The sequence below is a fragment of the Bufo gargarizans genome, chromosome 9, assembly GCF_014858855.1.
Source record: "Bufo gargarizans isolate SCDJY-AF-19 chromosome 9, ASM1485885v1, whole genome shotgun sequence".
Lineage (NCBI taxonomy): Eukaryota > Metazoa > Chordata > Amphibia > Anura > Bufonidae > Bufo > Bufo gargarizans.
Window position 1 is genome coordinate 57,382,187 of NC_058088.1, and position 25,883 is coordinate 57,408,069.

The 25,883-nt window shown below is 40.5% G+C and overlaps 1 protein-coding gene across 4 annotated transcripts in view; it reads right to left on the reverse strand.

Annotated features, from left to right (window-relative positions):
- Positions 1–25,883, reverse strand: part of DIAPH2 (diaphanous related formin 2) — a 1,273,340-nt gene that overhangs the window by 223,404 nt on the left and 1,024,053 nt on the right. For all 4 annotated transcript variants that reach the window (XM_044268818.1, XM_044268816.1, XM_044268815.1 and 1 more), the window contains one exon: positions 19,541–19,676. In XM_044268818.1, the coding sequence (XP_044124753.1) occupies positions 19,541–19,676 (136 nt within the window). The remainder of the gene's footprint in view (positions 1–19,540; positions 19,677–25,883) is intronic.

Below are 25,883 nucleotides of genomic sequence, written 5' to 3' on the forward strand. Positions count from 1 at the left end.
GTATGGGTACGTAGCAGGACTCACAGGCTTTCTCTATGTATGGGTCGGTAGCAGGACTCACAGGCTTTCTCTATGTATGGGTCAGTAGCAGGACTCACAGGCTTTCTCTATGTATGGGTCGGTAGCAGGACTCACAGGCTTTCTCTATGTATGGGTCAGTAGCAGGACTCACAGGCTTTCTCTATGCATGGGTAGATAGCAGGACTCACAGGCTTTCTCTATGTATGGGTACGTAGCAGGACTCACAGGCTTTCTCTATGTATGGGTCGGTAGCAGGACTCACAGGCTTTCTCTATGAATAGGCAGTGGAAGCAGAACTCAAAGACTGTCTCTGAGTTTTGGCAGATGGCATCAAAGTTTTATATGAAAATCCTGAAAAGTTATTGAAAACTATTTATGCCCCGGGTCTCCCCTCCATATCATCATACATTATAAGGAATTTGACAAAACAACACTTTATAAACCCACCCACTGGGGGCACTTTATTAGATATTGTAGCACATGATTTATACTATGGGGCAAATCTTCAGATCCATCCTCTGAAGTCGGCCTCATTCTGTATTGATCTGCATATACCTATCTCTAAGTATTTCCCCCTGACTCCCTGTTTGCAGTAGATTACATAATACAATACATTGCAATGTGTGGAAACCTATCTTAAAGCCACGGGCTCTTGTTCTGTGCTGCATTCTAATAAATCCCATCATTATTTGTTGAATTGCCGGTAGGATATAAAAAAAATAAAAAAAACAATTACATAACATCAAATGGTTCTTCGGGGTTCTGTTCCCAGCGGACAAACATCTTGTGCAAATCTAATGCTGATGTACCAATAATAATGATGATACAAAATACCACAAAGGGGGCGAGAGAGGAAGAGGAGGGAAAAGAACAGGGGGGACCAGCACACTTAGGGCTTCATATATCATCACCTATTACATAGCAAACATGGATATTTATCTCCTGTGCTCCAGGCTTGAAGTGACAGCAGAGGAATTGCTCCGGCATCCAGAAGAAATGGGAAATATATTCAGTGGCTTGTTCTTAAGTGTCCAAATGAAGAGGACATTATGGAGTTATTTGTGTTCATGTCCCAGGGCGCTCTGGGAAGATTGGCATTGTGTGACTATTGAGGACACATTCCGGGAGGTACAAGGATTTGGGAGGGACAAGCGATATTTTATTCCGTTTTCTTTTCTGGTTTTCCTACGATACGGTGCAACTGTTAACTTCCCTTGTGGGAAAGTGCACTTTAACCCCTTAAAGGAGTACTCCAGTTAGTTTTATTTTTATAATATACATCAGGGATGGCCAACCTGAGGCTCTACAGCTGTTGCAAAACTACAACTCCCAGCATGCAAAGACTGCCTACAGCTATCAGCCTATAGCAGGGCATGGTGGGAGTTGTAGTTTTACAACAGCTGGAGGGCAACAGGTTGGCCATCCCTGATATACATCTTTTAGGATCTCTGCTTGTTGTCATTCAATCGGAACATTATAAAACTGCAGCACATGGCTGTGATAACTATGCAGTCATGAGCCGTGCACCTCTGTGCCCATTACATCAAGGTTGTATTGATTGACAGCAAGCAGAGATATTTAGAGCTGTGAGAAAAAGACAATGAGAGTATTCCTGAAAATTGTAGAACATTTCATTTTTTTTAAACCAGAAAGCCTACGTCTTGGGGTCCCATAGAGCAGTGGTCCTCAACTGCAGTCCTCAGGGCCCACCTACCAGTCATGTTTTTAGGATTACCTTAGTATTGGGCAGCTGATATAATTAGTGTCCCTGCATCAGGATTTACCCCAGGTATTCATTCTGTGGGATACTCCTAAATCCCGACCGGCAAGTGGGTCCTGAGGACTGGAGTTGGGGAACCTTGCCATAGAGAACACACATAGCTGCAGGGTACATACCCGACCTACCGCTCCTTCAGATCAGTGGAACGGGACCTCCAATCTCAGGATCAGCAGAAGTCTAAGTGGTAGGAAAGACCCCCACTGATCAGTTAGTTATTTCCTATCCTGTGAATAGAGGATAACTTCCAAACTTGGTCCAATCCCTTTAAAGGTGTTGTCCAGGATTTTACTATTGAAGGGCCATCTCGATATAGAGCATCAATATCAGATTGGTGGGGTCGGACATTCCACATCCCTGTCGATCAGCTGTTGGAACTCCGCCAGCAGAACTACTCAACTCCGTCCACTGTTTAGTGAAGTAGCCGTTTACTGCAGTGCAGCTCCCATGGAAGTGATTGGTAACCAGATCCAACCATTGCACAATGTATGGCACCCAAGCTAATGCAGAATAGCTTGTTGGCAGGGTGGGAGTGTCACCTTCCCAATCAGATAATGATGGCCTATCCTGAAGACACAGCATCAATAAAAAAATATTTACAATATTCTGACTGCCTGCAGCCACCACTAGAGGGAGCTGAAGAGGTCACTGCAAACTGTATATCCCTAGAACTCTATGAAAAAAAACAGTTATGATATCTATGAGTTCGAAAGTTGCAAAAAAAAGAAAAAAAGTGGAAAGCCCGGTTCTTGCATTTCTAGAGTATTGAATGTATTTGTGCTAAGAGAAATTGCCATAAATACAGTGACTATATGCAGTATACTTTTCTCTTTATTGAGGCATGGCAGAAGAATGTCAGCACTGTGTATTACGATGTTCTGCAGCAGCTGAGGTGTGTTTAATGATGTTCTGCAGCAGCTATGGTGTGTATAAAGCTTTATTCACACGTCAGTGTTTGTTCAGTGATTTACATCAGGGATTGTGAGCCAAAACCAGGATTGCAGGCTCCACAGACATAAGGTATAAGGGAAAGATCTGCTACTGGTCTGTAATTAGAGCCGCACCTGGTTTTGGCTCAAAATCACCGATGGAAATCACTGACCGAACACTGATGTGTGAATGAGGCATAATGTTCTGCAGCAGTTGAGGCGTGAATAATGATGATCTTCAGCAGCTGAAATGTGTACTGTGAGGTTCTGCAGCAGCTGAGGTATCTATTATCATGTTGTTCAGCAGTGTATTATGATGATCTGCACCAACTGTGGTGTATAGTGATGTTCTGCAGCAGCTGGGGTGTGAACCATGTGGTTCTGCATCTGCTGTGATGTATATTAAAAGAAGGGATTTTATTATTAGGCGGACAGACAGGGAGACCGTGAATGCCGAACAGTATGTTTCTGCCTGGTGCTCGGGTTCGGTACATTGCGGAATGGATTGACAGATTCCTGGGTGAGGCTGGAGAAGACCCGGCGGTCATGGTACACATTGGCACCAATGACAAAGTCAGGGGGAGAAGGAAGGTCCTTAAAACGATTTTAGGGAGTTGGGTGAGAAGCTCAAGTCCAGGACCTCCAAGGTAGTGTTTTCAGAAATACTACCAGTGCCACGAGCGTCACTAGAGAGACAACGGGAGCTTAGGGAGTTAAATAAGTGGCTCAGAAGCTGGTGCAGGAAGGAAGGGTTTGGGTTCATGGAGAACTGGGCCGACTTCGCGGTTGGTTACAGGCTCCACAGTAGGGACAGGTGGCCCCTCAATGGAGAGGGTGCAACTGCTCTGGGGGAAAAAATGGTTAGACGGCTGGAGGAGCTTTTAAACTAGGATCTGGGGGGGGGGAGGTGTCATACTAATAAGGGGGTAGATAGAGAGTGGGATATAGAAGGGAAGAGTGGGGGCTGGGGTCAGCAAGGAAAATAGGGAGAAGACTGGACAGAACTATACATTTATTTAAAAAAAAGAACTGCTGGTAACAAGAACCTGTCACATACAAACATCAACCAAGGTAACCAAAAAATCCCGGATAATCACTTTACAGGTAATAGTAATTTAATATCTACTTTCACAGATGCCAGAAGTCTAGCTAGCAAAATGGGGGAGCTGGAGGCTATGGTACTAGAAGATCACGTAGAAGTAGTTGGTGTGGCTGAGACATGGTTGGACTCTTCACATGACTGGGCTGTTAATATCGAGGGTTTTACACTATTTAGGAAAGACCGGGTCAATAGAAAAGGTGGTGGTGTGTGCCTGTATGTGAGGAGTTATCTGAAGACAAGTGTGAAAGAGGCAATTGTGGGTGAGGATGGTGAGGATTTGGAAATCTTATGGATGGAAGTTCAAGGGGATATAAACACTGAAGAAATAATACTTGGTGCAATCTGTAGACCCCCTAACATCACAGAAGAGATAGAATCACAACTGTATAACCAAATAGAGCGGGCGGCACAGGCAGGTACAGTGGTCATAATGGGAGATTTTAACTTCCCAGACATTGACTGGGGTCATTGTTCTGCCTCAACCGCAAAGGGGAGAAGATTCCTCAACTTGCTGCAGGACCACTTTATGGGCCAGTTTGTAGAAGCTCCCACTAGGGGCGATGCTCTGTTGGATCTGGTAATTTCTAATGATGCAGAGCTTGTTGGAAATGTTACTGTTCGAGAAACACTAGGTAATAGTGACCACAATATAATTATATTCCCCCTAAATTATAAGAAGCAAACTCTGTCAGGCAGAGCAAAAACACTGAATTTCAAAAAGGCTGATTTCCTTGGGTTGAGGGCAGCTTTTCAGGGCATAGACTGGGAGCAGCTATTGTCACATAATAATACTGAGGATAAATGGGAGAGCTTTAAATCCACATTGAGTAATTGCACAATTTTTTTTATCCCTTTAGATAACAAGTATAAACGGCTAAAATTAAATGAAAAGACAGAAAGAGGGCATTTAAAAAATACAAATCTGAGGGGTCAGCTGTAGTGTTTAAAGATTACAAAGGGCTTAATAAAATCTGCAAAAAGAAGATAAAATTAGCAAAGATACAAAAGGAACAGCAGGTAGCAAAAGAAAGCAAATCAAATCCCAAAAAGTTTTTTAAATATATAAATGCAAAAAAACCTAGGTCTGAGTAGGTAGGTCCCTAAATAATTGGTAAAGGGGGGGGGGGGGGGTTGTCACTGAAGATAAGGAAAAGGCAGAGCTCCTAAATAGGGTTTTGTAGCTCTGTATATACAAAAGAAGAGAAAGGAGCTGATATCTGTGGTGCCGGGACTGTTAGTACATCCAGTGATATACTCAATTGGATAACTGTTTTTATGAGGAAGTGAGTACAGGCCTGGACAGAGGGGCATCTGTGGATGTAGTGAGGTAAGTAGTAGTCTGGACAGAGGGGCGGCTGTGGATGTAGTGAGGTAAGTAGTAGTCTGGACAGGGGCGGCTGTTGATGTAGTGAGGTGAGTAGAGGCCTGGACAGAGGGGCGGCTGTGGATGTAGTGAGGTAAGTAGTAGTCTGGACAGGGGTGGCTGTGGATGTAGTGAGGTAAGTAGTAGTCTGGACAGAGGGGCGGCTGTGGATGTAGGGAGGTGAGTAGTAGCCTGGACAGAGGTGCAGCTGTGGATGTAGTGAGGTAAGTAGTAGTCTGGACAGAGGGGCGGCTGTGGATGTAGTGATGTAAGTAGTAGTCTGGACAGAGGGGCGGCTGTGGATGTAGTGAGGTGAGTAGTAGCCTGGACAGAGATGCAGCTGTGAATGTAGTGAGGTAAGTAGTAGTCTGGACAGAGGGGCGGCTGTGGATGTAGTGAGGTAAGTAGTAGTCTGGACAGAGGGGCGGCTGTGGATGTAGTGAGGTAAGTAGTAGTCTGGACAGAGGGGCGGCTGTGGATGTAGTGATGTAAGTAGTAGTCTGGACAGAGGGGCGGCTGTGGATGTAGTGAGGTAAGTAGTAGTCTGGACAGAGGGGCGGCTGTGGATGTAGTGAGGTAAGTAGTAGTCTGGACAGAGGGGCGGCTGTGGATGTAGTAAGGTAAGTAGTAGTCTGGACAGAGGGGCGGCTGTGGATGTAGTGAGGTAAGTAGTAGCCTGGACAGAGGTGCGGCTGTGGATGTAGTGAGGTAAGTAGTAGTCTGGACAGGGGCGGCTGTGGATGTAGTGAGGTAAGTAGTAGTCTGGACAGGGGTGGCTGTGGATGTAGTGAGGTGAGTAGTAGTCTGGACAGGGGGGCGGCTGTGGATGTAGTGAGGTAAGTAGTAGTCTGGACAGAGGGGCGGCTGTGGATGTAGTGAGGTAAGTAGTAGTCTGGACAGAGGGGCGGCTGTGGATGTAGTGAGGTAAGTAGTAGTCTGGACAGAGGGGCGGCTGTGGATGTAGTGAGGTAAGTAGTAGTCTGGACAGAGGGGCGGCTGTGGATGTAGTGAGGTAAGTAGTAGTCTGGACAGAGGGGCGGCTGTGGATGTAGTGTTTCTGGATTTTACAGAGGCTTTTGATACTGTTCCTCATAGACGTTTACTAAGTAAAGTAAGGTCTATAGGTTTGGAAAGTATAGTTTGTAATTGGATTGAAAACTGGCTGAAGGACCGTGTCCAGAGAGTTGTGGTCAATGATTCCTATTCAGAATGGTCCCGGGTTATAAGTGGTGACCACAAGGTTCAGTGCTGGGTCCTCTATTATTTAATTTATTTATTAATGATATTAAGGACGGGATTAATAGCACTATTGCTATTTTTGCAGATAACACTAAGCTGTGTAGAACTGTACAGTCTATGGAAGAAGTCCACAAACTACAAGCTGACTGGGACACTGAGTGATTGGGCATCAACTTGGCAAATGAGGTTCAATGTGGACAAATGTAAAGTTCTGCATCTTGGTAGTAATAATCTCTGTGCTTCATATGTCCTAGGGGATGTAACACTGGGAGAGTCACTTATAGAGAAGGATTTGGGGGTCCTTGTGGATGGTAGATTAAATAACAGCACAATGTCAATCAGCTGCTTCTAAGGCCACCAGGATATTGTCTTGCAATAAACGAGGCATGGACTCGCGGGGCAGGGATGTAATATTACCACTTTACAAAGCGCTGGTGCGGCCTCATCTGGAATATGCAGTCCAGTTCTGGGCACCAGTCCATAGAAAGGACGCACTGCAGCTGGAAAAAGTACAGAGGAGAGCGACTAAACTGAGTCATGGAGGGGCATGGAGGGTCTTAGTTATGAAGAAAGATTAAAAGAATTGAATTTATTTAGTCTTGAGAAGAGACGTCTAAGGGGGGACATGAATAACCTATACATATATATAAATGGGCCATACAAAAAATATGGCGGAAAGCTGTTAAAATGCGCTCAAAAGACAAGGCAGCGCTGCCTCCGACTGAAAAATAAAAAGCTCAGTCTCCAGAAGCATCAAAACTTCTTTACTGTAAGAACTGTGAATCTGTGGAATAGACTTCCTCAGGACGTGGTCACAGCAGGAACAGTGGACGGTTTTATAAAGGGTTTAGACAAATTCTTAAAAGTAAAAGACATTAATGCTTATGAAAACGTGTAGAAATCTGAGTCTCACTTCCTTCTGGGATTCGCGTCCCCACCCATCCCTTGGTTGAACTTGATGGACATTGGTCTTTTTTCAACCGTATTACCTATGTAAGATTCTGAAGCAGCTGAGGTATTTATTGTGCAACAGTTAAGGTGTGTATTGTAGTGCTCTGCAGCAGCCGGGGTGTGTATTATAGTGTTCTGCAGCAGCTGAGGTGTATATTATGATCTGCAGCAGCTCAGTTGTGTACTAGAAGGTTCCGCAGCAGCTGATGTGTGTATTTTAAGGTTCTGAAGCAGCTTAGGTGTGTATAAAGATGTTCTGCAGCAGCTCAGGTGTGTTCTAAGGTTGTGCAGCGGCGGTGGTGTGTATAATGATGTCATGTAGCAGCTGAGGTGTGCATTATGAGGATCTGCAGAAGCTGAGGTGTGTAATATGATGTTCTGCAGCAGCTGAGGTCTGTCATCAATTCTAAAATCTCGGAGATCCCCTATAAGTAAAACATCTCTGATAACAATTCTTTGAATCGCGAAAAGGAAACATTATGTAACAAATAATAAGTGAATATTTATAAATAAACCTACAAACACAAAAAAACTGTCAACAACACAACATAAAAAATACTAAGATGTGAATAACACAACGTGACAGCCGCCAGCGATCCATAACAAACATCACAAAACAATAAATATGTTTTCAACAATTCTCGTCTCCCTTTATTCTTTCATTTTTCACAGCGACATCAAAAGGCACAAAACAAGCAAAGGATTGTGGGTCCGCCAGTCAGAAGTGACGCAACCATTCAAACCTCATCAGTAAATTGAAAAGATCTGAGCGGAAAATCTGGGAGACGTGTCACGGATACGTTTCAGCGAGTGTCACTCTCACCATTCATTCTTTCAAAAAGTAAAATAATATGATTGTACTGTAGAAGAGAGCCGGGCGGGTGACAGAGCTGCCTGCCCGGGGGGGACACCATCTTATCTTCTCAAAGTGACTTCCAAATGAAATCTTCACTAGCCCATTAAAAGTGGCTTTTGTACCAGGGATTCATAAGTGCTGAAACTTTTATCTCTGCTCTGCTGTCTGGAAACTTTAGTTTGTCTGTTTGGAGGCCGTTATCTTTGACAAATAAGCGCTCCTTACAGAGACTTGACATCACTTAGGCTCCCACAAGTGTAATTGAGTAACAGCTGGCTCAGAATTCATAATGAAATGCCCTTTTATCAGCTCGCAGGCATGATTGATCGACACTCTAAATTTTACTAGCATTTCTATAAAATCGCTATACAAACTTTTATTGTGTTTCATATGCGGCCAAGCCTGGGCCTAGAAAGGTTTACCAGCAAATAGACCGGGGATCAATGATGACAAGAGATCAAACAAAGGGATATTCCTGAGAAATAAGATTATTATTCTGTCACATCTCATATCAGTATTATAGTAGTTATATTCTTGTACATAGGAGCAGTATTATAGTAGTTATATTCTTGTACATAGGAGCAGTATTATAATAGTTATATTCTTGTACATAGGAGCAGTATTATAGTAGTTATATTCTTGTACATAGGAGCAGTATTATAGCAGTTATATTCTTGTACATAGGAGCAGTATTATAGTAGTTATATTCTTGTACATAGGAGCAGTATTATGTAGTATATTCTTGTACATAGGAGCAGTATTATAGTAGTTATATTCGTGTACATAGGAGCAGTATTATGGTAGTTATATTCTTGTACATAGGGGGCAGTATTATAGTAGTTATATTCTTGTACATAGGAGCAGTATTATGGTAGTTATATTCTTGTACATAGGAGGCAGTATTATAGTAGTTATATTATTGTACATATGAGCAGTATTATAGTAGTTATATTCTGTACATAGGAGCAGTATTATAGTAGTTATATTCTTGTACATAGGAGGCAGTATTATAGTAGTTATATTATTGTACATATGAGCAGTATTATAGTAGTTATATTCTGTACATAGGAGCAGTATTATAGTAGTTATATTCTTGTACATAGGAGCAGTATTATAGTAGTTATATTCTTGTACATAGGAGGCAGTATTATAGTAGTTATATTATTGTACATATGAGCAGTATTATAGTAGTTATATTCTGTACATAGGAGCAGTATTATAGTAGTTATATTCTTGTACATAGGAGCAGTATTATAGTAGTTATATTCTTGTACATAGGAGCAGTATTATAATAGTTATATCCCTGTACATAGGAGCAGTATTATAGTAGTTATATTCTGTACATAGGAGCAGTATTATGGTAGTTATATTCTTGTACATAGGGGGCAGTATTATAGTAGTTATATTCTTGTACATAGGAGCAGTATTATAGTAGTTATATTTTCGTACATAGGAGCAGTATTATAGTAGTTATATTATTGTACATAGGAGCAGTATTATAGTAGTTATATTCTTGTACATAGGAACAGTATTATAGTCGATATATACATGTACATAGGAGGCAGTATTATAGTAGTTATATTCTTGTACATAGGAGCAGTATTATAGTAGTTATATTCTTGTACATAGGAGCAGTATTATAGTAGTTATATCCCTGTACATAGGAGCAGTATTATAGTAGTTATATTCTTGTACATAGGAGCAGTATTATAGTAGTTATATTCTTGTACATAGGAGCAGTATTATAGGAGCAGTATTATAATATTTATATTCTTGTACATAGGAGCAGTATTATAGTAGTTATATTCTTGTACATAGGAGCAGTATTATAGCAGTTATATTCTTGTACATAGGAGCAGTATTATAGTAGTTATATTCTTGTACATAGGAGCAGTATTATAGTAGTTATATTCTTGTACATAGGAGCAGTATTATAGTAGTTATATTCGTGTACATAGGAGCAGTATTATGGTAGTTATATTCTTGTACATAGGGGGCAGTATTATAGTAGTTATATTCTTGTACATAGGAGCAGTATTATGGTAGTTATATTCTTGTACATAGGAGGCAGTATTATAGTAGTTATATTATTGTACATATGAGCAGTATTATAGTAGTTATATTCTGTACATAGGAGCAGTATTATAGTAGTTATATTCTTGTACATAGGAGCAGTATTATAGTAGTTATATTCTTGTACATAGGAGCAGTATTATAATAGTTATATCCCTGTACATAGGAGCAGTATTATAGTAGTTATATTCTTGTACATAGGAGCAGTATTATGGTAGTTATATTCTTGTACATAGGGGGCAGTATTATAGTAGTTATATTCTTGTACATAGGAGCAGTATTATAGTAGTTATATTTTCGTACATAGGAGCAGTATTATAGTAGTTATATTATTGTACATAGGAGCAGTATTATAGTAGTTATATTCTTGTACATAGGAACAGTATTATAGTCGATATATACATGTACATAGGAGGCAGTATTATAGTAGTTATATTCTTGTACATAGGAGCAGTATTATAGTAGTTATATTCTTGTACATAGGAGCAGTATTATAGTAGTTACATTCCTGTACATAGGAGGCAGTATTATAGTAGTTATATTCTTGTGCATAGGAGACAGCATTATAGTAGTTATATTTTTGTACATAGGATCAGCATCATAGTAGTTATATTATTGTACACAAGAGCAGTATTATACTAGTTATATTCTTGTACATAGGAGCAGTATTATAGTAGATATATTCTTGTACATAGGAGGCAGTATTATAGTAGTTATATTCTTGTACATAGGGGCAGTATTATAGTAGTTATTTTCTTGTACATAGGAGCAGTATTATAGTAGTTATATTCTTGTACATAGGAGCAGTATTATAGTAGTTATATTCTTGTGCATAGGAGCAGTATTATAGTAGTTATATTCTTGTACATAGGAGCAGTATTATAGTAGTTATATTCTTGTGCATAGGAGCAGTATTATAGTAGTTATATTCTTGTACATAGGAGCAGTATTATAGTAGTTATATTATTGTACACAAGAGCAGTATTATACTAGTTATATTCTTGTACATAGGAGCAGTATTATACTAGTTATATTCTTGTACATAGGAGGCAGTATTATAGTAGTTATATTGTTGTACATAGGAGGCAGTATTATAGTAGTTATATTGTTGCACATAGGAGCAGTATTATACTAGTTATATTCTTGTACATAGGAACAATATTATAGTAGTTATATTCTTGTACATAGGAGCAGTATTATAGTAGTTATATTCTTGTACATAGGAGCAGTATTATAGTAGTTATATTCTTGTACATAGGAGGCAGTATTATAGTAGTTATATTCTTGTACATAGGAGGCAGTATTATAGTAGTTATATTGTTGTACATAGGAGGCAGTATTATAGTAGTTATATTCTTCTACATAGAGGGCAGTATTATAGTAGTTATATTCTTGTACATAGGAGCAGTATTATAGTAGTTATATTCTTGTACATAGGAGGCAGTATTATAGTAGTTATATTGTTGTACATAGGAGGCAGTATTATAGTAGTTATATTGTTGTACATAGGAGGCAGTATTATAGTAGTTATATTCTTCTACATAGAGGGCATTATAATAGTAATTCTATTTTTGTAAAGGGACAATAAGTTTATGATAATATATCCAGGTGATACGCCTAAAATACCTCTTTAATATTAGGAAAAAATTATGATGCAGTGTGACAAAAAGTATAACACATCCAAGAAAAAGGAAATTTTTTATAAACCTCTCTAACATACATTTACTGAAGAATTGTACGCTAAAACTTTGTACATTTAAGTTAAATTGTATACGTAATTCCATTTCTTTTCACCCTTTTTTAATTCATTGTGCTTAGGATCTTGATTTTCTTTTTTTCCATTATCTCCTGTTTTGCAGCACAAAGGACTTTGTTTTTCTCTTCATCTCAATTTTCTAAAGAGCAGTCTATAACACAACCCAATAAACATCCATTCTGCACTCGATTACCACAATGAGATTCTATAATAAACATCTTGGCAAAATTGCAACAAGATATATAAAAAAAAAAAAAAGGAATTTTTTTTATCAAAAACTGCAAGTGTAATTTCATAAGCAAGAGTCAACAGCGACAGCTCGGAGGAGCAGAGAAAATGCAGAACGCAGCTTATTTCTGGCCAAACTAAGTAAATATGACACGCAGGCCACAGAAGAAAAGCGCACATATTTTCTCAAGCTGTCATTTTGACAAAGTGACTTCTCACCACTGGGATATGGAAACCTAATAACATTGTTTCGCTCATTGTGTTAACCACTTCCGTATGAGAAAAAAATGCAAGTCTAATGCAGTCTGGTGTTACGGCCAGCAGATTTGTGAACGTGCGGCCTAAAATGAACATGACTCAACGATGAAACACTTTTGTACTAGAAGATTACAAACGTCAGTGGTGATATCACTTCATATGTATTGCATCTTCAACACAGTGACCACTGGAATGTCAATTAAGTAAAAGAAAATGACCACAGGGATTATAGGGAAAGAAAGATGAAGCAAATATTTATCATCGGTCTATCTAGTAGAAAATAAAAGCATTATCTGATGAAGCGATGGGGTTCAAAACCCCCCAAAAAGACCTCAGCTCTAGGTCTCAAGTTTGTATAACAAAGGAAAGTGAGGCAGCATGCCAAAAAATGTTTTGTTAAAAAAGTTGAACTTCATTCTTTCCAACAGGTGTATAACATCCAGCCCCGGCCACGGATTTATCTTCACACTCATTGGTGAAAGAAAGGCTGGATGTAAAGAGCTCTCTGAATTCCAATGTGGTCCTGCAATAGGATGTTACCGCTGCTATAAGTCAGTTCCTGAAATGTCTTCCTTCCTAGATAAACCATCACCTGTCAACAGCATTTCTGTGACTCAGCCACGAAGTGGAGACCATGTAAAGTTTTAGAGCTAGGCCACCGAGTGCTGAGAAGCATAGAGCATAAAAGTCACCATTGCTCTGCTGACTCCATACCAAACGTCCTCTACCATTAACATTAGTACAAACACTGAGCAGCTGCATGCTAGCCTTACATCACCAAGCACAATGCTAAGCCTGGGATGGAGCAGTATAAAGCGGCATGCCGCCACTGATCTCTGCAGCAGTGGGAATGTCTTCCATAGAGTGACCAATCACATTCCTCTATTGGGCAGTTTGATGAATGCCAGGAAAAACGACATGCCTGACTGCATTGTGCTAGCTGTAAAGTTTGGTGGAGGCGAGATGATGCTATGGGTGTCTTTCAGGGGGCGGTCTCGGCCCTTTAGTTTCACTTAAGGGAAATCTTAATGCCTCAGCAGACCAAGACATTGTGGATAATTGTATGCTTCCAACATTGTGGGAACAGTTTTGGGAAGGCTCTACCACACAAAACGAGCTCCAGAAAGGAATGGTTGGGGGAGTGTGGTTTGAAAGAACTGAGTCCTGTCCTTAACTCCATCCAACACATTTGGGATAAACTAGGAGATTATGAGCCAGGCCCTCTCGTTTAAAATCAGTGTCTGAGCTCTCAAGTGGTCCTCTGGATGAATGGGCTAAAATTCCCGTAGGCACGCTCCAAATTCTTGCTGTAAGCCTTCCCAGAAGAGTGAATGGGGGGAGGGGATTGACTCTATATCAATGCCTATGGATTTAGAATGGGAAGTCATAAAAGCCCCTCCTAGGTTTTTAGGTGTCCAACCGATACTTCTGTACAAGTAGCCTATCTACTGTATCTATCTATTCATTAATTATATAAAAACACTACAGTTGTGGCCAAAACTTTTGAGAATGACACAAATATTAGTTTTCACAAAGTTTGCTGCTAAACTGCTTTTAGATCTTTGTTTCAGTTGTTTCTGTGATGTAGTGAAATATAATTACACGCACTTCATAAGTTTCAAAGGCTTTTATCGACAATTACATGACATTTATGCAAAGAGTCAGTATTTGCAGTGTTGGCCCTTCTTTTTCAGGACCTCTGCAATCTGACTGCGCATGCTCTCAATCAACTTGTGGGCCAATTCCTGACTGATAGCAACCCATTCTTTCATAATCACTTCTTGGAGTTTGTCAGAATTAGTGGTTTTTTGTTTGTCCACCCGCCTCTTGAGGATTGACCACAAGTTCTCAATGGGATTAAGATCTGGGGAGTTTCCAGGCCATGGACCCAAAATGTCAACGTTTTGGTCCCCGAGCCACTTAGTTATCACTTTTGCCTTATGGCACGGGGCTCCATCATGCTGGAAAATGCATTGTTCTTCACCAAACTGTTGTTGGATTGTTGGAAGAAGTTGCTGTTGGAGGGTGTTTTGGTACCATTCTTTATTCATGGCTGTGATTTTGGGCAAAATTGTGAGTGAGCCCACTCCCTTGGATGAGAAGCAACCCCGCACATGAATGGTCTCAGGAGGCTTTACTGTTGGCATGACACAGGACTGATGGTAGCGCTCACCTTTTCTTCTCCAGACAAGCCTTTTTCCTGATGTCCCAAACAATCGGAAAGAGGCTTCATCAGAGAATATGACTTTGCCCCAGTCCTCAGCAGTCCATTCACCATATTTACTGCAGAAGATCAATCTGTCCCTGATGTTTTTTTTGGAGAGAAGTGGCTTTTTTGCTGCCCTTCTTGACACCAGGCCATCTTCCAAAAGTCTTCGCCTCACTGTGCGTGCAGATGCGCTCATACCTGCCTGCTGCCATTCCTGAGCAAGCTCTGCACTGGTGGCACTCCGACCCCGCAGCTGAATCCTCTTTAGGAGACGATCCTGGAGCTTGCTGGACTTTCTTGGACGTCCTGAAGCCTTCTTAACAAGAATTGAACCTCTTTCCTTGAAGTTCTTGATGATCCTATAAATTGTTGATTGAAGTGCAATCTTAGTAGCCACAATATCCTTGCCTGTAAAGCCATTTTTATGCAACGCAATGATGGCTGCACGTGTTTCTTTGCAGGTCACCATGGTTAACAATGGAAGAACAATGATTTCAAGCATCACCCTCCTTTTAACAGGTCAAGTCTGCCATTTTAACCCAATCAGCCTGACATAATGATCTCCAGCCTTGTGCTCGTCAACATTCTCACCTGAGTTAACAAGACAATTACTGAAATGATCTCAGCAGGTCCTTTAATGACAGCAATGAAATGCAGTGGAAAGTTTTTTTTGGGATTAAGTAAATTTTCATGGCAAAGAAGGGCTATGCAATTCATCTGATCACTCTTCATAACATTCTGGAGTATATGCAAATTGCTATTACAAAAATTTCCAATATTTATGTAATTCTCAAAACTTTTGGCCACGACTGTATGTATTGCCTTTGCAATATCTTTGTGAAAGTTGTCTGTCAACCAACCTGGACACTGCATCATTTCTTTCAGGAGTTGCCACCATGCTTTCCTAGAGCACTAAATGGGAAATCTTCCATGACATGTCCCGCCATCACTAGACATACTCACGTTCAAATCGAGAAGAGCTGGGTCGCAACCATATTGAGAGTTATAATGCCGATTGTGGTTGTAAAAGCAGAACTTCCAACCACTTTGTCAGAAGAGGACGACTCTAGCTTATTTATTACAATTTTATGTTACATATACATTTTATAATTTATTATTCACCTTTTGATGCTGGTTGAAATCTGCCGCCATCTCAGAGATTTACCTTCAACCCCAGAAAAGGTTCCATTGTTATCCAGTTCCTTAGGAAATGTGCCAGGGTACGTGCAGTGGTTTAAAAGCACCCGCTGACATCTCACACTGGGCATTGTTATATATTTTATGATTGCAAAGGATTAGCGGAGGTATTCTGCAGAATGGCAATGTTCACAGAAGGGGAACGGTAAACTGCAGCAAGCACTAATCTCCTCTTCCATCTCATTCTTCCGTGTGTCATCTCGTCTCCCAGCTTCCGCTGACAAAAATGACTGACTGCAAAAAAGCATAAAGTCTGCAGTCTAACGGACGGCTTATGGCCCAGGTGAAATTCCTAGTTTAATAATCCTGGCTTTTATAGAAATATATTGGATTAGGTGATAGATGTGAGATGGAATTATAATTATGAAGGTAATTTGCTTACATATGCAAAATGTAAAGTAATGGCTTATAAGGAAGCCGGATCCTGCGCAAGGAATATCACGGAAGGGCGAAGGCTTGAATCAAAATGGTAAAAATAAAAGTATTCCTCATGTGGAAGAAATATGAATAAAACGCACATACAAATCCAAAACCTGCAATGAATTATAGGAGTCAGGTGTATGTTGTGTAAAAACAATAGTTGTTTGTTTTATTATTTTTTAACATTTTCTTTTTTATTTACTATCATTACAATTCCTTCTATTTTTAAATATATATATATATATATATATATATATATATATATATATATATATATATATACTGCCTGTCTAAAAAAAAAGTTGCCACCCAAAAAAATATATATAAAGATTCTCAATTGGGTTAAGGTCTGGACTCTGTGGTGGCCAATTCATGTGTGACAATGATGTCTCATGCTCCCTGAACCACTCTTTCACAATTTGAGCCCGATGAATCCTGGCATTGTCATCTTGGAATATGCCCATGCCATCAGGGAAGAAAAAATCCATTGATTGAATAACCTGGTCATTCAGTATGTTCAGGTAGTCCGCTGACCTCATTCTTGGAGCACATACTGTTGTTGAACCTAGACCTGACCAACTGCAGCAACCCCAGATCATAGAACTGCCCCACAGGCTTGTACAGTAGGCACTAGGCATGATGGGGGCATCACTTAATCTGCCTCTCTTCTTACCCTGATGCGCCCATCACTCTGGAACAGGGTAAATCTGGACTCATCAGACCACATCACCTTCTTCCATTGCTCCAGAGTCCAATGTTTATGCTCCTTAGCAAATCAAAGATTTTTTCTAGTTTGCCTCACTGATTAGTGGTTTTCTTACAGCTACACAGCTGTTCAGTCCCAATCCCTTGCGTTCCCTTCACATTGTGTGTGTGGAAATGCTCTTACTTTCACTATTAAACATAGCCCTGAGTTCTACTGTTGTTTTTCTTCGATTTGATTTCACCAAACGTTTAAGTGATCGCCGATCACGATAATTCAGTATTTTTTTCCCGCCACTCGAATACGATGGGTCCCCACTATCCTTCCAGTTTTTAATGATTCGTTGGACAGTTCTTATCCCAATTTTAGTAGTTTCTACAATCTCCTTAGATGTTTTCTCTGCTTGATGCATGCCAATGATTTGACCCTTCTCAAACAGACTAACATATTTTCCACGACCATGAGATGTGTCTTTCGACATGGATGTTTAAGAAATGAGAAGCAACTTATTGCACCAGTTGGGGTTAAATAACTTGTTGCCAGATGAAAGATAATCGCCCATGCAGTAATTATCCAATAGGAGGCTCAGAACTATTTGCTTAGTTAAATTCAGATGACAACTTTTTTTTGGGGACAGGCAGTGTATAATCTTTAAATTTTAAAGCGGTGTTTCTACTTTAGACATTAGCGTATTGACATTAGATGTTTCTGTAGCTTCCATAGAAGTAAATGGAGAGAGTCGTATACATTATCAGTCTGCTGGGAGGGGGGTAGCAGTAGGACCCCTATTCTAGAGACAGGTACTGGTCCCCACAGGTGTTATACATGAAGACTATGAAGGGTTTGGTCACAGACCTTGCTTGTAGCTTGTGCATGTTACTCACATAGTGGGGGATTTATCATGGACCAGCATTTTACACAGTTTTATGATATCCTCTGCGATTTTGGAGGAGGCACCTAATTTAGGACAAGGTGCACTCATAAATTAGGGACAGCCTCCGGCAGTTCATGTGCCTAAAGTACAATCTACGCCAGTTAGGAGCTGGCATAAATTTCAGTCTCCTTTAATGTCAAAAACTTGGGTAAAAGAAGATAAATATGCCGGGACTGCTGGCCCTAACCCCTTCTTGGAGGAGTGGAAAGAGTGGCATAGAAATGTCACTTGCACCTAAATTCAGAAATAATAATGCTGCATAAAAAGTTGCAAATACGAAATGTGCATCTTTTAGAGTGGGCGAAAAAAAAAAAATTCCTCCCATAGTCTTTCTAAGCCTCCTTTACTGCATTGAATAACACAAAACAGAAAACTCCCTCGTACACTGAATTAAAAACCTTCATGAAAACGTCTCCTCGCAGGATCTCCCATCTTCCGATCTTGAAATTAAAATATACTGTAGCGCTTACTACTGCTACTTACAGAACATCTTTAGAAGAAGGTTTGAATGAAAAGATTGCTCTAAAACACCAATAAAAAGCTTCAAATTCAAGAAAAAGACTGTCTACCTCTAAAATGAAAGGGGTTGTCCAATTTCAGGGGTTGAGGTAACCCCTATAAGATGCCTTTTTATGCATTTTCGTGTATCTGAATCCAAAATTACTCAACCCAATATTGGGAAAAAAAAAAGTGGTTTATTGGAAAATGATTCTCTAATTTAAAGGGGTATTCCAAGAGTAACATAACTTATCCACTGCATAGATGATAAACGTTAGGATCCCCAACAACTCTGTGAATTTGGGCACAAAAAATCTCATCCTAGTACCCACCAAGGTCAGGAAGGGTTTGGTATGGCGTTATGGTCAAGCAGGTCTGTTCTGCTTCATACAACGGGAGCCGCTTGGCTGCCCTTTGCACATGCTTGACCACCTATCCATAGAAGACCTCCTTATTATGTTTGTGTTGGGGGCACGGAGAACAAGGGCCTTCTGTCCTACTAAGAATGGACATTTGATAAATGTTATTTGCCTGTAAAGCCCTTTGAGAATTCTACTTCCAAAGTTTTGGGAAATCAAATGTCTACATTTGCAAATCAGTACCAGTCTGAATATTCCATGTAAGTAATGACATTCTCTTTGTATGTACATACGATATATTACACACGGATATATTAGCATAGTAATGACAATCACTCCTTACTTTTTTATGAAGGTAAAATGAGACAAGTAATTATGAAAAAAAAACAAAATCAATGATATCAACCTTCATAAGGTGGAAAAAAGTCTAATACGCAAATAAGTGGGTGAAGCCATGGTGGTCTGTATGTCCTTGGGATCAGGTATAACACACAGGAGATGGAATGATATATAATTAAACTGGCACCTAATACATGAATGAGATAAAAGTAACGAGCACATTTGAAAGTTTGTCTATTGAGGAATCTACATAAGTTAATTAAATCTGAGTTTGGTCTTTGAAGACGTCGGGGACTGTACAGAAGATCGTTCCCTCCTCTGCTCCTACCTTTATTCATATCAATCAACAGCTTCTTCTTTTGCATTCGCTCCATCTTTTCACGCTCGGCTTTTTCCTTTGCGATCTTCGCTCGTTTCATCTTTTCTTCCATTTCTCGCCTCTTGTTATTCTCTTTGACCGCCTCCTGCAAAACAATACAAAAAATAAAACACAGTCAATTATAGCACTAATTAAAGAGAAATCAAGATTTTTCTTAAGTGTATCTCCAACACATAGTAAAATTAATTTTGCATCGCTACATTTTCAGAATGTCAGTTAATGTTGCCTGGCAACCACATCAGTTCCTGTATGAGCGACTACCATACCAGTACATGGAGCAATGTGTACTGCTGAAGTGATCCGAGAAAGTTCTACCTGCTTGTGGCAACTCAGGAGTCACTCATCACTGTCTTCTCAGTTTAGATGGTTGACACACATCAAGAAGCCGCTCCAACACCATAGATTAAGGTGCAAACTGGCCGCAACTAAATCTATCATCTCTTGTCGCAGGAATACAGTGTATTTTCCAGCACAGGATGCAAAACAAATTCTAAGCTGCCTGGACACTAACTGCTCAGTAGCCAGGGCCGTAGCTAAAGGCTCATGGGCCCTGGTGCAAGAGGTCAGCTTGGGCCCCCTTTCTCTCAGTGCTTTGTGGCCAGGGGCAGGTAGGCACATTGCCTTCTTGCTGCCTGAGGCAAAAATTAATACTGCACCCTCCATCATGCCAAATTCTTGACCAAACCCCTTCCCTCCAGCCAGAGGTGTAACTTGACCAACATGCACTTTCTATTAAACAGGTGTCTTCTTATGTGGTACAAGGGTCTTTGGGGCCCCTCGGGCTCCTGGGCCTGGTTGCGACTGCTACCTCTGCACCCCCTATAGCTACGCCCCTGTCAGTAGCTCTCCCTAAGTTCCAGGACCAGAGTCTACCACCCAGTGTCCCCAAAACACATCAGAGTAAATACCATATATCTGGTCCTACCCAGGCATTGCCTGTCGCATCCCCAGACTGGGAGTTCTGTTGGAAGAGCCCATATTGAAATGAGCTCTTCACCTGGCTGCTGATTAAGCCTTTAAGAGTCCAGTTGTCTGATAAACAGAGAGAAAAACCCAACTTCCCCAGATTTTTCATTCTCACCCAGCTTGCACTCAGTGAGACACTATTTTAGTGGCATCAATTAGTGATGAGCGGCAGGGGCAATATTCGAATTTGTGATATTTTGCGAATATTTTGTAAAATATTCATCATATATAATTCTCAAATTCGCAATTATATTCTTGATTGCGAAAATCGGCAATGCAATTTGAGCGTATTGCGCGTGCAATACAGACGTGGGTCACTTATGCTACATTTTTCAAGCTGCTAGAAGTTTCCTGAGACTGGAGAAAATGATTGGCACGGCAGAACATTACAATGGCTTTATATGCAGATAGAGTGCTCCAATATATTCGCGATTGTGCAAATAGGCAAGTAATGATGCAAATATTTTTGCGCAATACGTGCAACTTGTGACATCACAGCACTATGTCTGTATGGACAGCAGAACCTATCAGCTACACTATATCAGGATATAACCTACACTGACTATCTCCCACTATCTGTATTATATATATATGAGCTAACTAACTATCTAATGTAATGACACAGAAAAGCACACAGCGCAGCAATAACACTGCTCTCTCTCAGATCTGCAAAATACTGCATACAAGGGCTGCTGGGGAGGTTCCTATATAGTAAGGGGCAGGCAACTTTCCTATTGGTTGCTAGGGATGTTGCTAAGCTCAGATAAAGATATTGCAGCCTTCTCATTGGCCCACAAGCAAGAAGCAGGGAGGGATCATGGGTTTAGAAGAAAAATAAATTTTGAATATTCGCAAATACAAATATATAGCACTATATTCTAAATCTTCGCAAATTCTTGAAGTTGCAATATTTGCGGTTATTATTCACGATATGAATATTCGCGCCCAACACTAGCACCAATATGCCACTCTGGTAGTTGCACTGCTACACAGTGTACTTTGTTTTAATGCTGCATAGGCTTTCTGTAGGTCTTATTCAAGGCTTAGCATGAAGCTGTTGATTGATTCTACTAAGGTTCTGAAAAAAAATGTATATAAATTATAAACGTCAACAGAAAGTACCAGTAACAGTTTTTGGGGCTCGCTGGTCCCTTGGTTCCTTTTTCCATTTTTCTCTTTATGAACAGCTACAATGAGGAGATTTTCCATGAATTGTTAAAGCTCTAGATGAGCTGACGACACAAGCTCTGATTGAGATGTCGAGTGGCTGCCAGCATTCTTGCGCTTATTTTCCTCACAACACGCTACATCTTTTTTTTTTGTGAGCAACACAAAATATTTGGTAGAAAGTAGGCGAGAGCGTCTATAGTTAGAAGAGCTGAGGCGGTTATGGGGAATGTTTCATGTGTAAGTTTCAGTTCACAATATGTCTTCTGCTCCCAATTGAAGAATTGGAAAAGCAAGTTTTGACATCTGCTTCAATGTTATCAGTGTTTCAATAATGAGGCTTTCAAAAATAAGAAAATATCACAGAGATGTAGTGAAATGAAGTGAAATATGTAACGTGTGACTGCACAGATTATGCAATACATCACTGTGTGAACTGTACCCGTATGAAAATCTGAAACACTGAAGAAAATCTGCCCATGTGGTGAAGAAGAGTTAATGGTCTAAATTAGAAAAAAACAAATAAAATAATTTCAGATTTTTTTCTAAAAACAGTGCCACATAAGTCCACAGATTCTAAAAAAGCACTGTAGATATTCGAATTTGTGATATTTTGAGAATATTTAGTCGAATATTCTCAATATATTTGAGAATTTGTGATCTCCGGTCATTATTTTCTTGATTGCGCAAATCGGCAATCGGAAAATTTGCAATAAAAATTTGGGATCAAACCTACTCCAAAAGTCAAAGATATTGCAGCCTTCTCATTGGCCCACAAGCAAGAAGCAGGGAGGGATCATGGGTACTGATGAAACAAAAATCTAGAATATTTGCGATTACGAAGATATAGCACTATATTCTAGATATTCGTGAATTCTCGAAGTGCCAATATTCGCAATAGAAATTTGCGATTAGAATATTCAAGATCAACACTACTGTAGATTAGCTCCATTCACATCATTAGAAATTAGCTGCAATGCCATGAACAGCCAAAAGATCGAAGAGCATAACTTTTTTTTGGGAAAAAAAAATCATCCTCTTTTTCCTGAATCTGGACAACCAGAAATAAATCTAAAATTAGATATATAATCTATGTGTGAATAGGACCAGTACAGATTCACAGAATGGAAGGGTTTGACACAAAGATGTAACCCCCTTTGGCTCTGAGATTTCTATCATTGGAAATCCAACATGCAGTTCTAAGCATCTGCAACTTGCAACTGTCAAGGCATGATAGGAGTAGTAGTCCCAATACAGTTGAAGAGGTTGGATGGAAAACTATGGTAGATGTGATGACTTTATACTATAGTAACACATTTATGTGCAGCACCGAAAGGGTTTGAGAGCCTTAGAGACCTCCAATACAACCTTACAGATTACAGATCGATAGACCATAAATATAAAATCCCTTTAAGATAATATAGTATGTTCATTTGCAGTCCTATGTAGAACCACAGACAATAATTATGATACTATGATGATATAAAAAATATAAAAAATCCATGATCAGCATTTTGCACAAACCACACTGAAAGAGCCATCTCGCCAGCACCACTTATTGGAAGCAGCTCCCTATGAATCAAGATCCTGCTTTCCAACAAGCCTTGGGATTTGACAAAAGAATACAGCCAAGCTAGATATCCATCTGTGGACAACTGTTTTGGGGTGGTTGAACACACCTCAACCCCAAGATGGTTCTCTTTCTTGGGAGATACCTCTTTTGAGATTTATTTCCCATGAAGCATTGCCAATAATTCTCCTCTAACGCTTCTCAGTGGGCATCTCCTCCTCCCTGGCTGTAGTGTGGTCCATTCTCAGCAGTCCACGTCAAAGCTGTTTTTTCTCCCTGGCTGTGATGTAGTCCACCGTGATTGGACCGCGACACAGCCAAGGAGATGGAGAAGCCCACTGAGAAGTCCTGGCGTCTCCTCCTGCCTGTACGATGCTATCTATTTGTAAAGGTACTTAGTTTAACAAAAAAAAAGGTGAAAGGTCCTCTTTAAGGAGATTCAACACCCTACCTAAGCAGTTTTCCAGGCATCGTACTGAGTAGGTGGGAATCTCAGCACTGTAAAACAGCTGTCTATGGATGGGCATCTGGCTTGGCTATCTTCAATATTAAACTCCCAAAGTTTGTTAGACAGTCGGATCTTGACCCACTTCTGATAGGTGGCACTGGCAAGATGGTTCTCTATCTTGGGAGATACCTCTTTGCATTTAAGGAGATTCAGCACTCCGCCTAAAGCACTAATCACATTGATTAAGTTGAACTGGTTGGATGCCTTCTACGCCCCAAGCACCAACAGACTGGGAGACCAATCCTGGAAAGCAATAGCTAACGTTTCCACTAATAGACATTGAGGATGAGAAAATTGACACCGAACAAATTATCCAAGTCCTTGAACTGGAATATGAAATATGGTCTCCGTTTGAGAGACACAATATATTCCATTTGTTAAATTCCTAATGAAAAAATATCCATCAATGTCTCTGTTAAAGTGTCAAGTCTTTTAGAAAGATGATTTCAGGGTTTGTGAAATGTCTGCCAGACAAAATTATTAGCGAGCGCTCACAACCGAGGCCCCACGTTGTGTGTGCGAGTCACGATCTTAAGACAGGAAGTTTGGAACAGGGCATAATAAAAGTAATGTCCTCTGTAGAGCGCTCCACCACCCGAACTCAAGGTCAGGAACACGGCTCCCACTCATCTACACAATCTTACATAATCCCCTCTGCTTCGCGTAAGAAAATACTTCAGCTATAAAGGCAGTGTTCATAGAAGCGGTGATGGTCGTGTGTCCAGGGACTGGATAATCTTGCAGACAATAAAGTCAATAAGAGGAATCAGGATTATGAAAGTAATATTTTTAATTGTGGAGACAGTAAAAGGCTAGGTTCACACCCGACTAAATGGCTGCAGATACTGTGTGGCAGATTTTCATACAGTACCAGCAAAGTGAAAGAGAAATGGAGCTTAAATTTATCAGCTGCGCGGATTTGAGATCTGCAGAAAGTCAATATACTGTATGCTGCGGATTTCGTACTTTTGCAGTGGCGAGGGTGAAGTCTGCTGGCTTTCTGTGGCTGTGTTGTGTTTTTTGCAGCAGAATCACCGAAAACACTGCTGCAGAATTTTCCGCTACAGTTTCCAGTATTTGTAGACGAACCCTCATGCTGCACTCAGCGGTGGCAGATTTTATTGCAGAGGGTGGCTGTTCTGTCAAAACACATAGAGATTTCTACAAGTTTCAATCAGATTGATAAACTAAATAAAACTGACTCCAGTCATAGAAATTTCCTGCAACAAACTCTGCCATGTTTGAAGGCAACTAAAAAGTAGTTATATTCTAGTAAATAAGGGCAGTGTTATAGCTGTTGTATACCAGAACATTACAGCAGTGTCGTAGCAGTTATATCTAGTGATGAGCGAGCACCAAAGTGTTTGGTCCGAACACATCACGATATTCGTGCGCTCGGCCGAGCACCCGAGTATAATGGAAGTCAATAGGAGAAACTAGGCACCCCATGCTTGGATGAGGGTAGGGTGCCTGGTTCATAGGAAAAGTTCTCAAAGTGTTCTAGAACATTATATGTGAGGGCCTTCAGGTGAGCAGACCACATAAAACATTACAGATGAGGGCCTACAGGTGGGCAGACCGAATAAAACATTACAGGTGAGGGCCTACAGGTGAGTAGACCGTATAAAACATTACAGATGAGGGCCTACAGGTGAGTAGACCGTATAAAACATTAGAGGTGAGGGCCTACAGGTGAGCAGACCGTATAAAACATTACAGGTGAGGGTCTACAGGTGAGCAGACTGTATAAAACATTACAGGTGAGGGCCTACTTGTGAGCAGACCATATACAACATTACAGGTGAGGGCCTACAGGTGAGCAGACCGCATAAAACATTACAGATGAGGGCCTACAGGTGGGCAGACCGTATAAAACATTACAGGTGAGGGCCTACAGGTGAGCATACCGTATAAAACATTACAGGTGAGGGCCTACAGGTGAGTAGACCGTATAAAACATTACAGATGAGGGCCTACAGGTGAGTAGACCGTATAAAACATTAGAGGTGAGGGCCTACAGGTGAGAAGACCGTATAAAACATTACAGGTGAGGGCCTACAGGTGAGCAGACTGTATAAAAC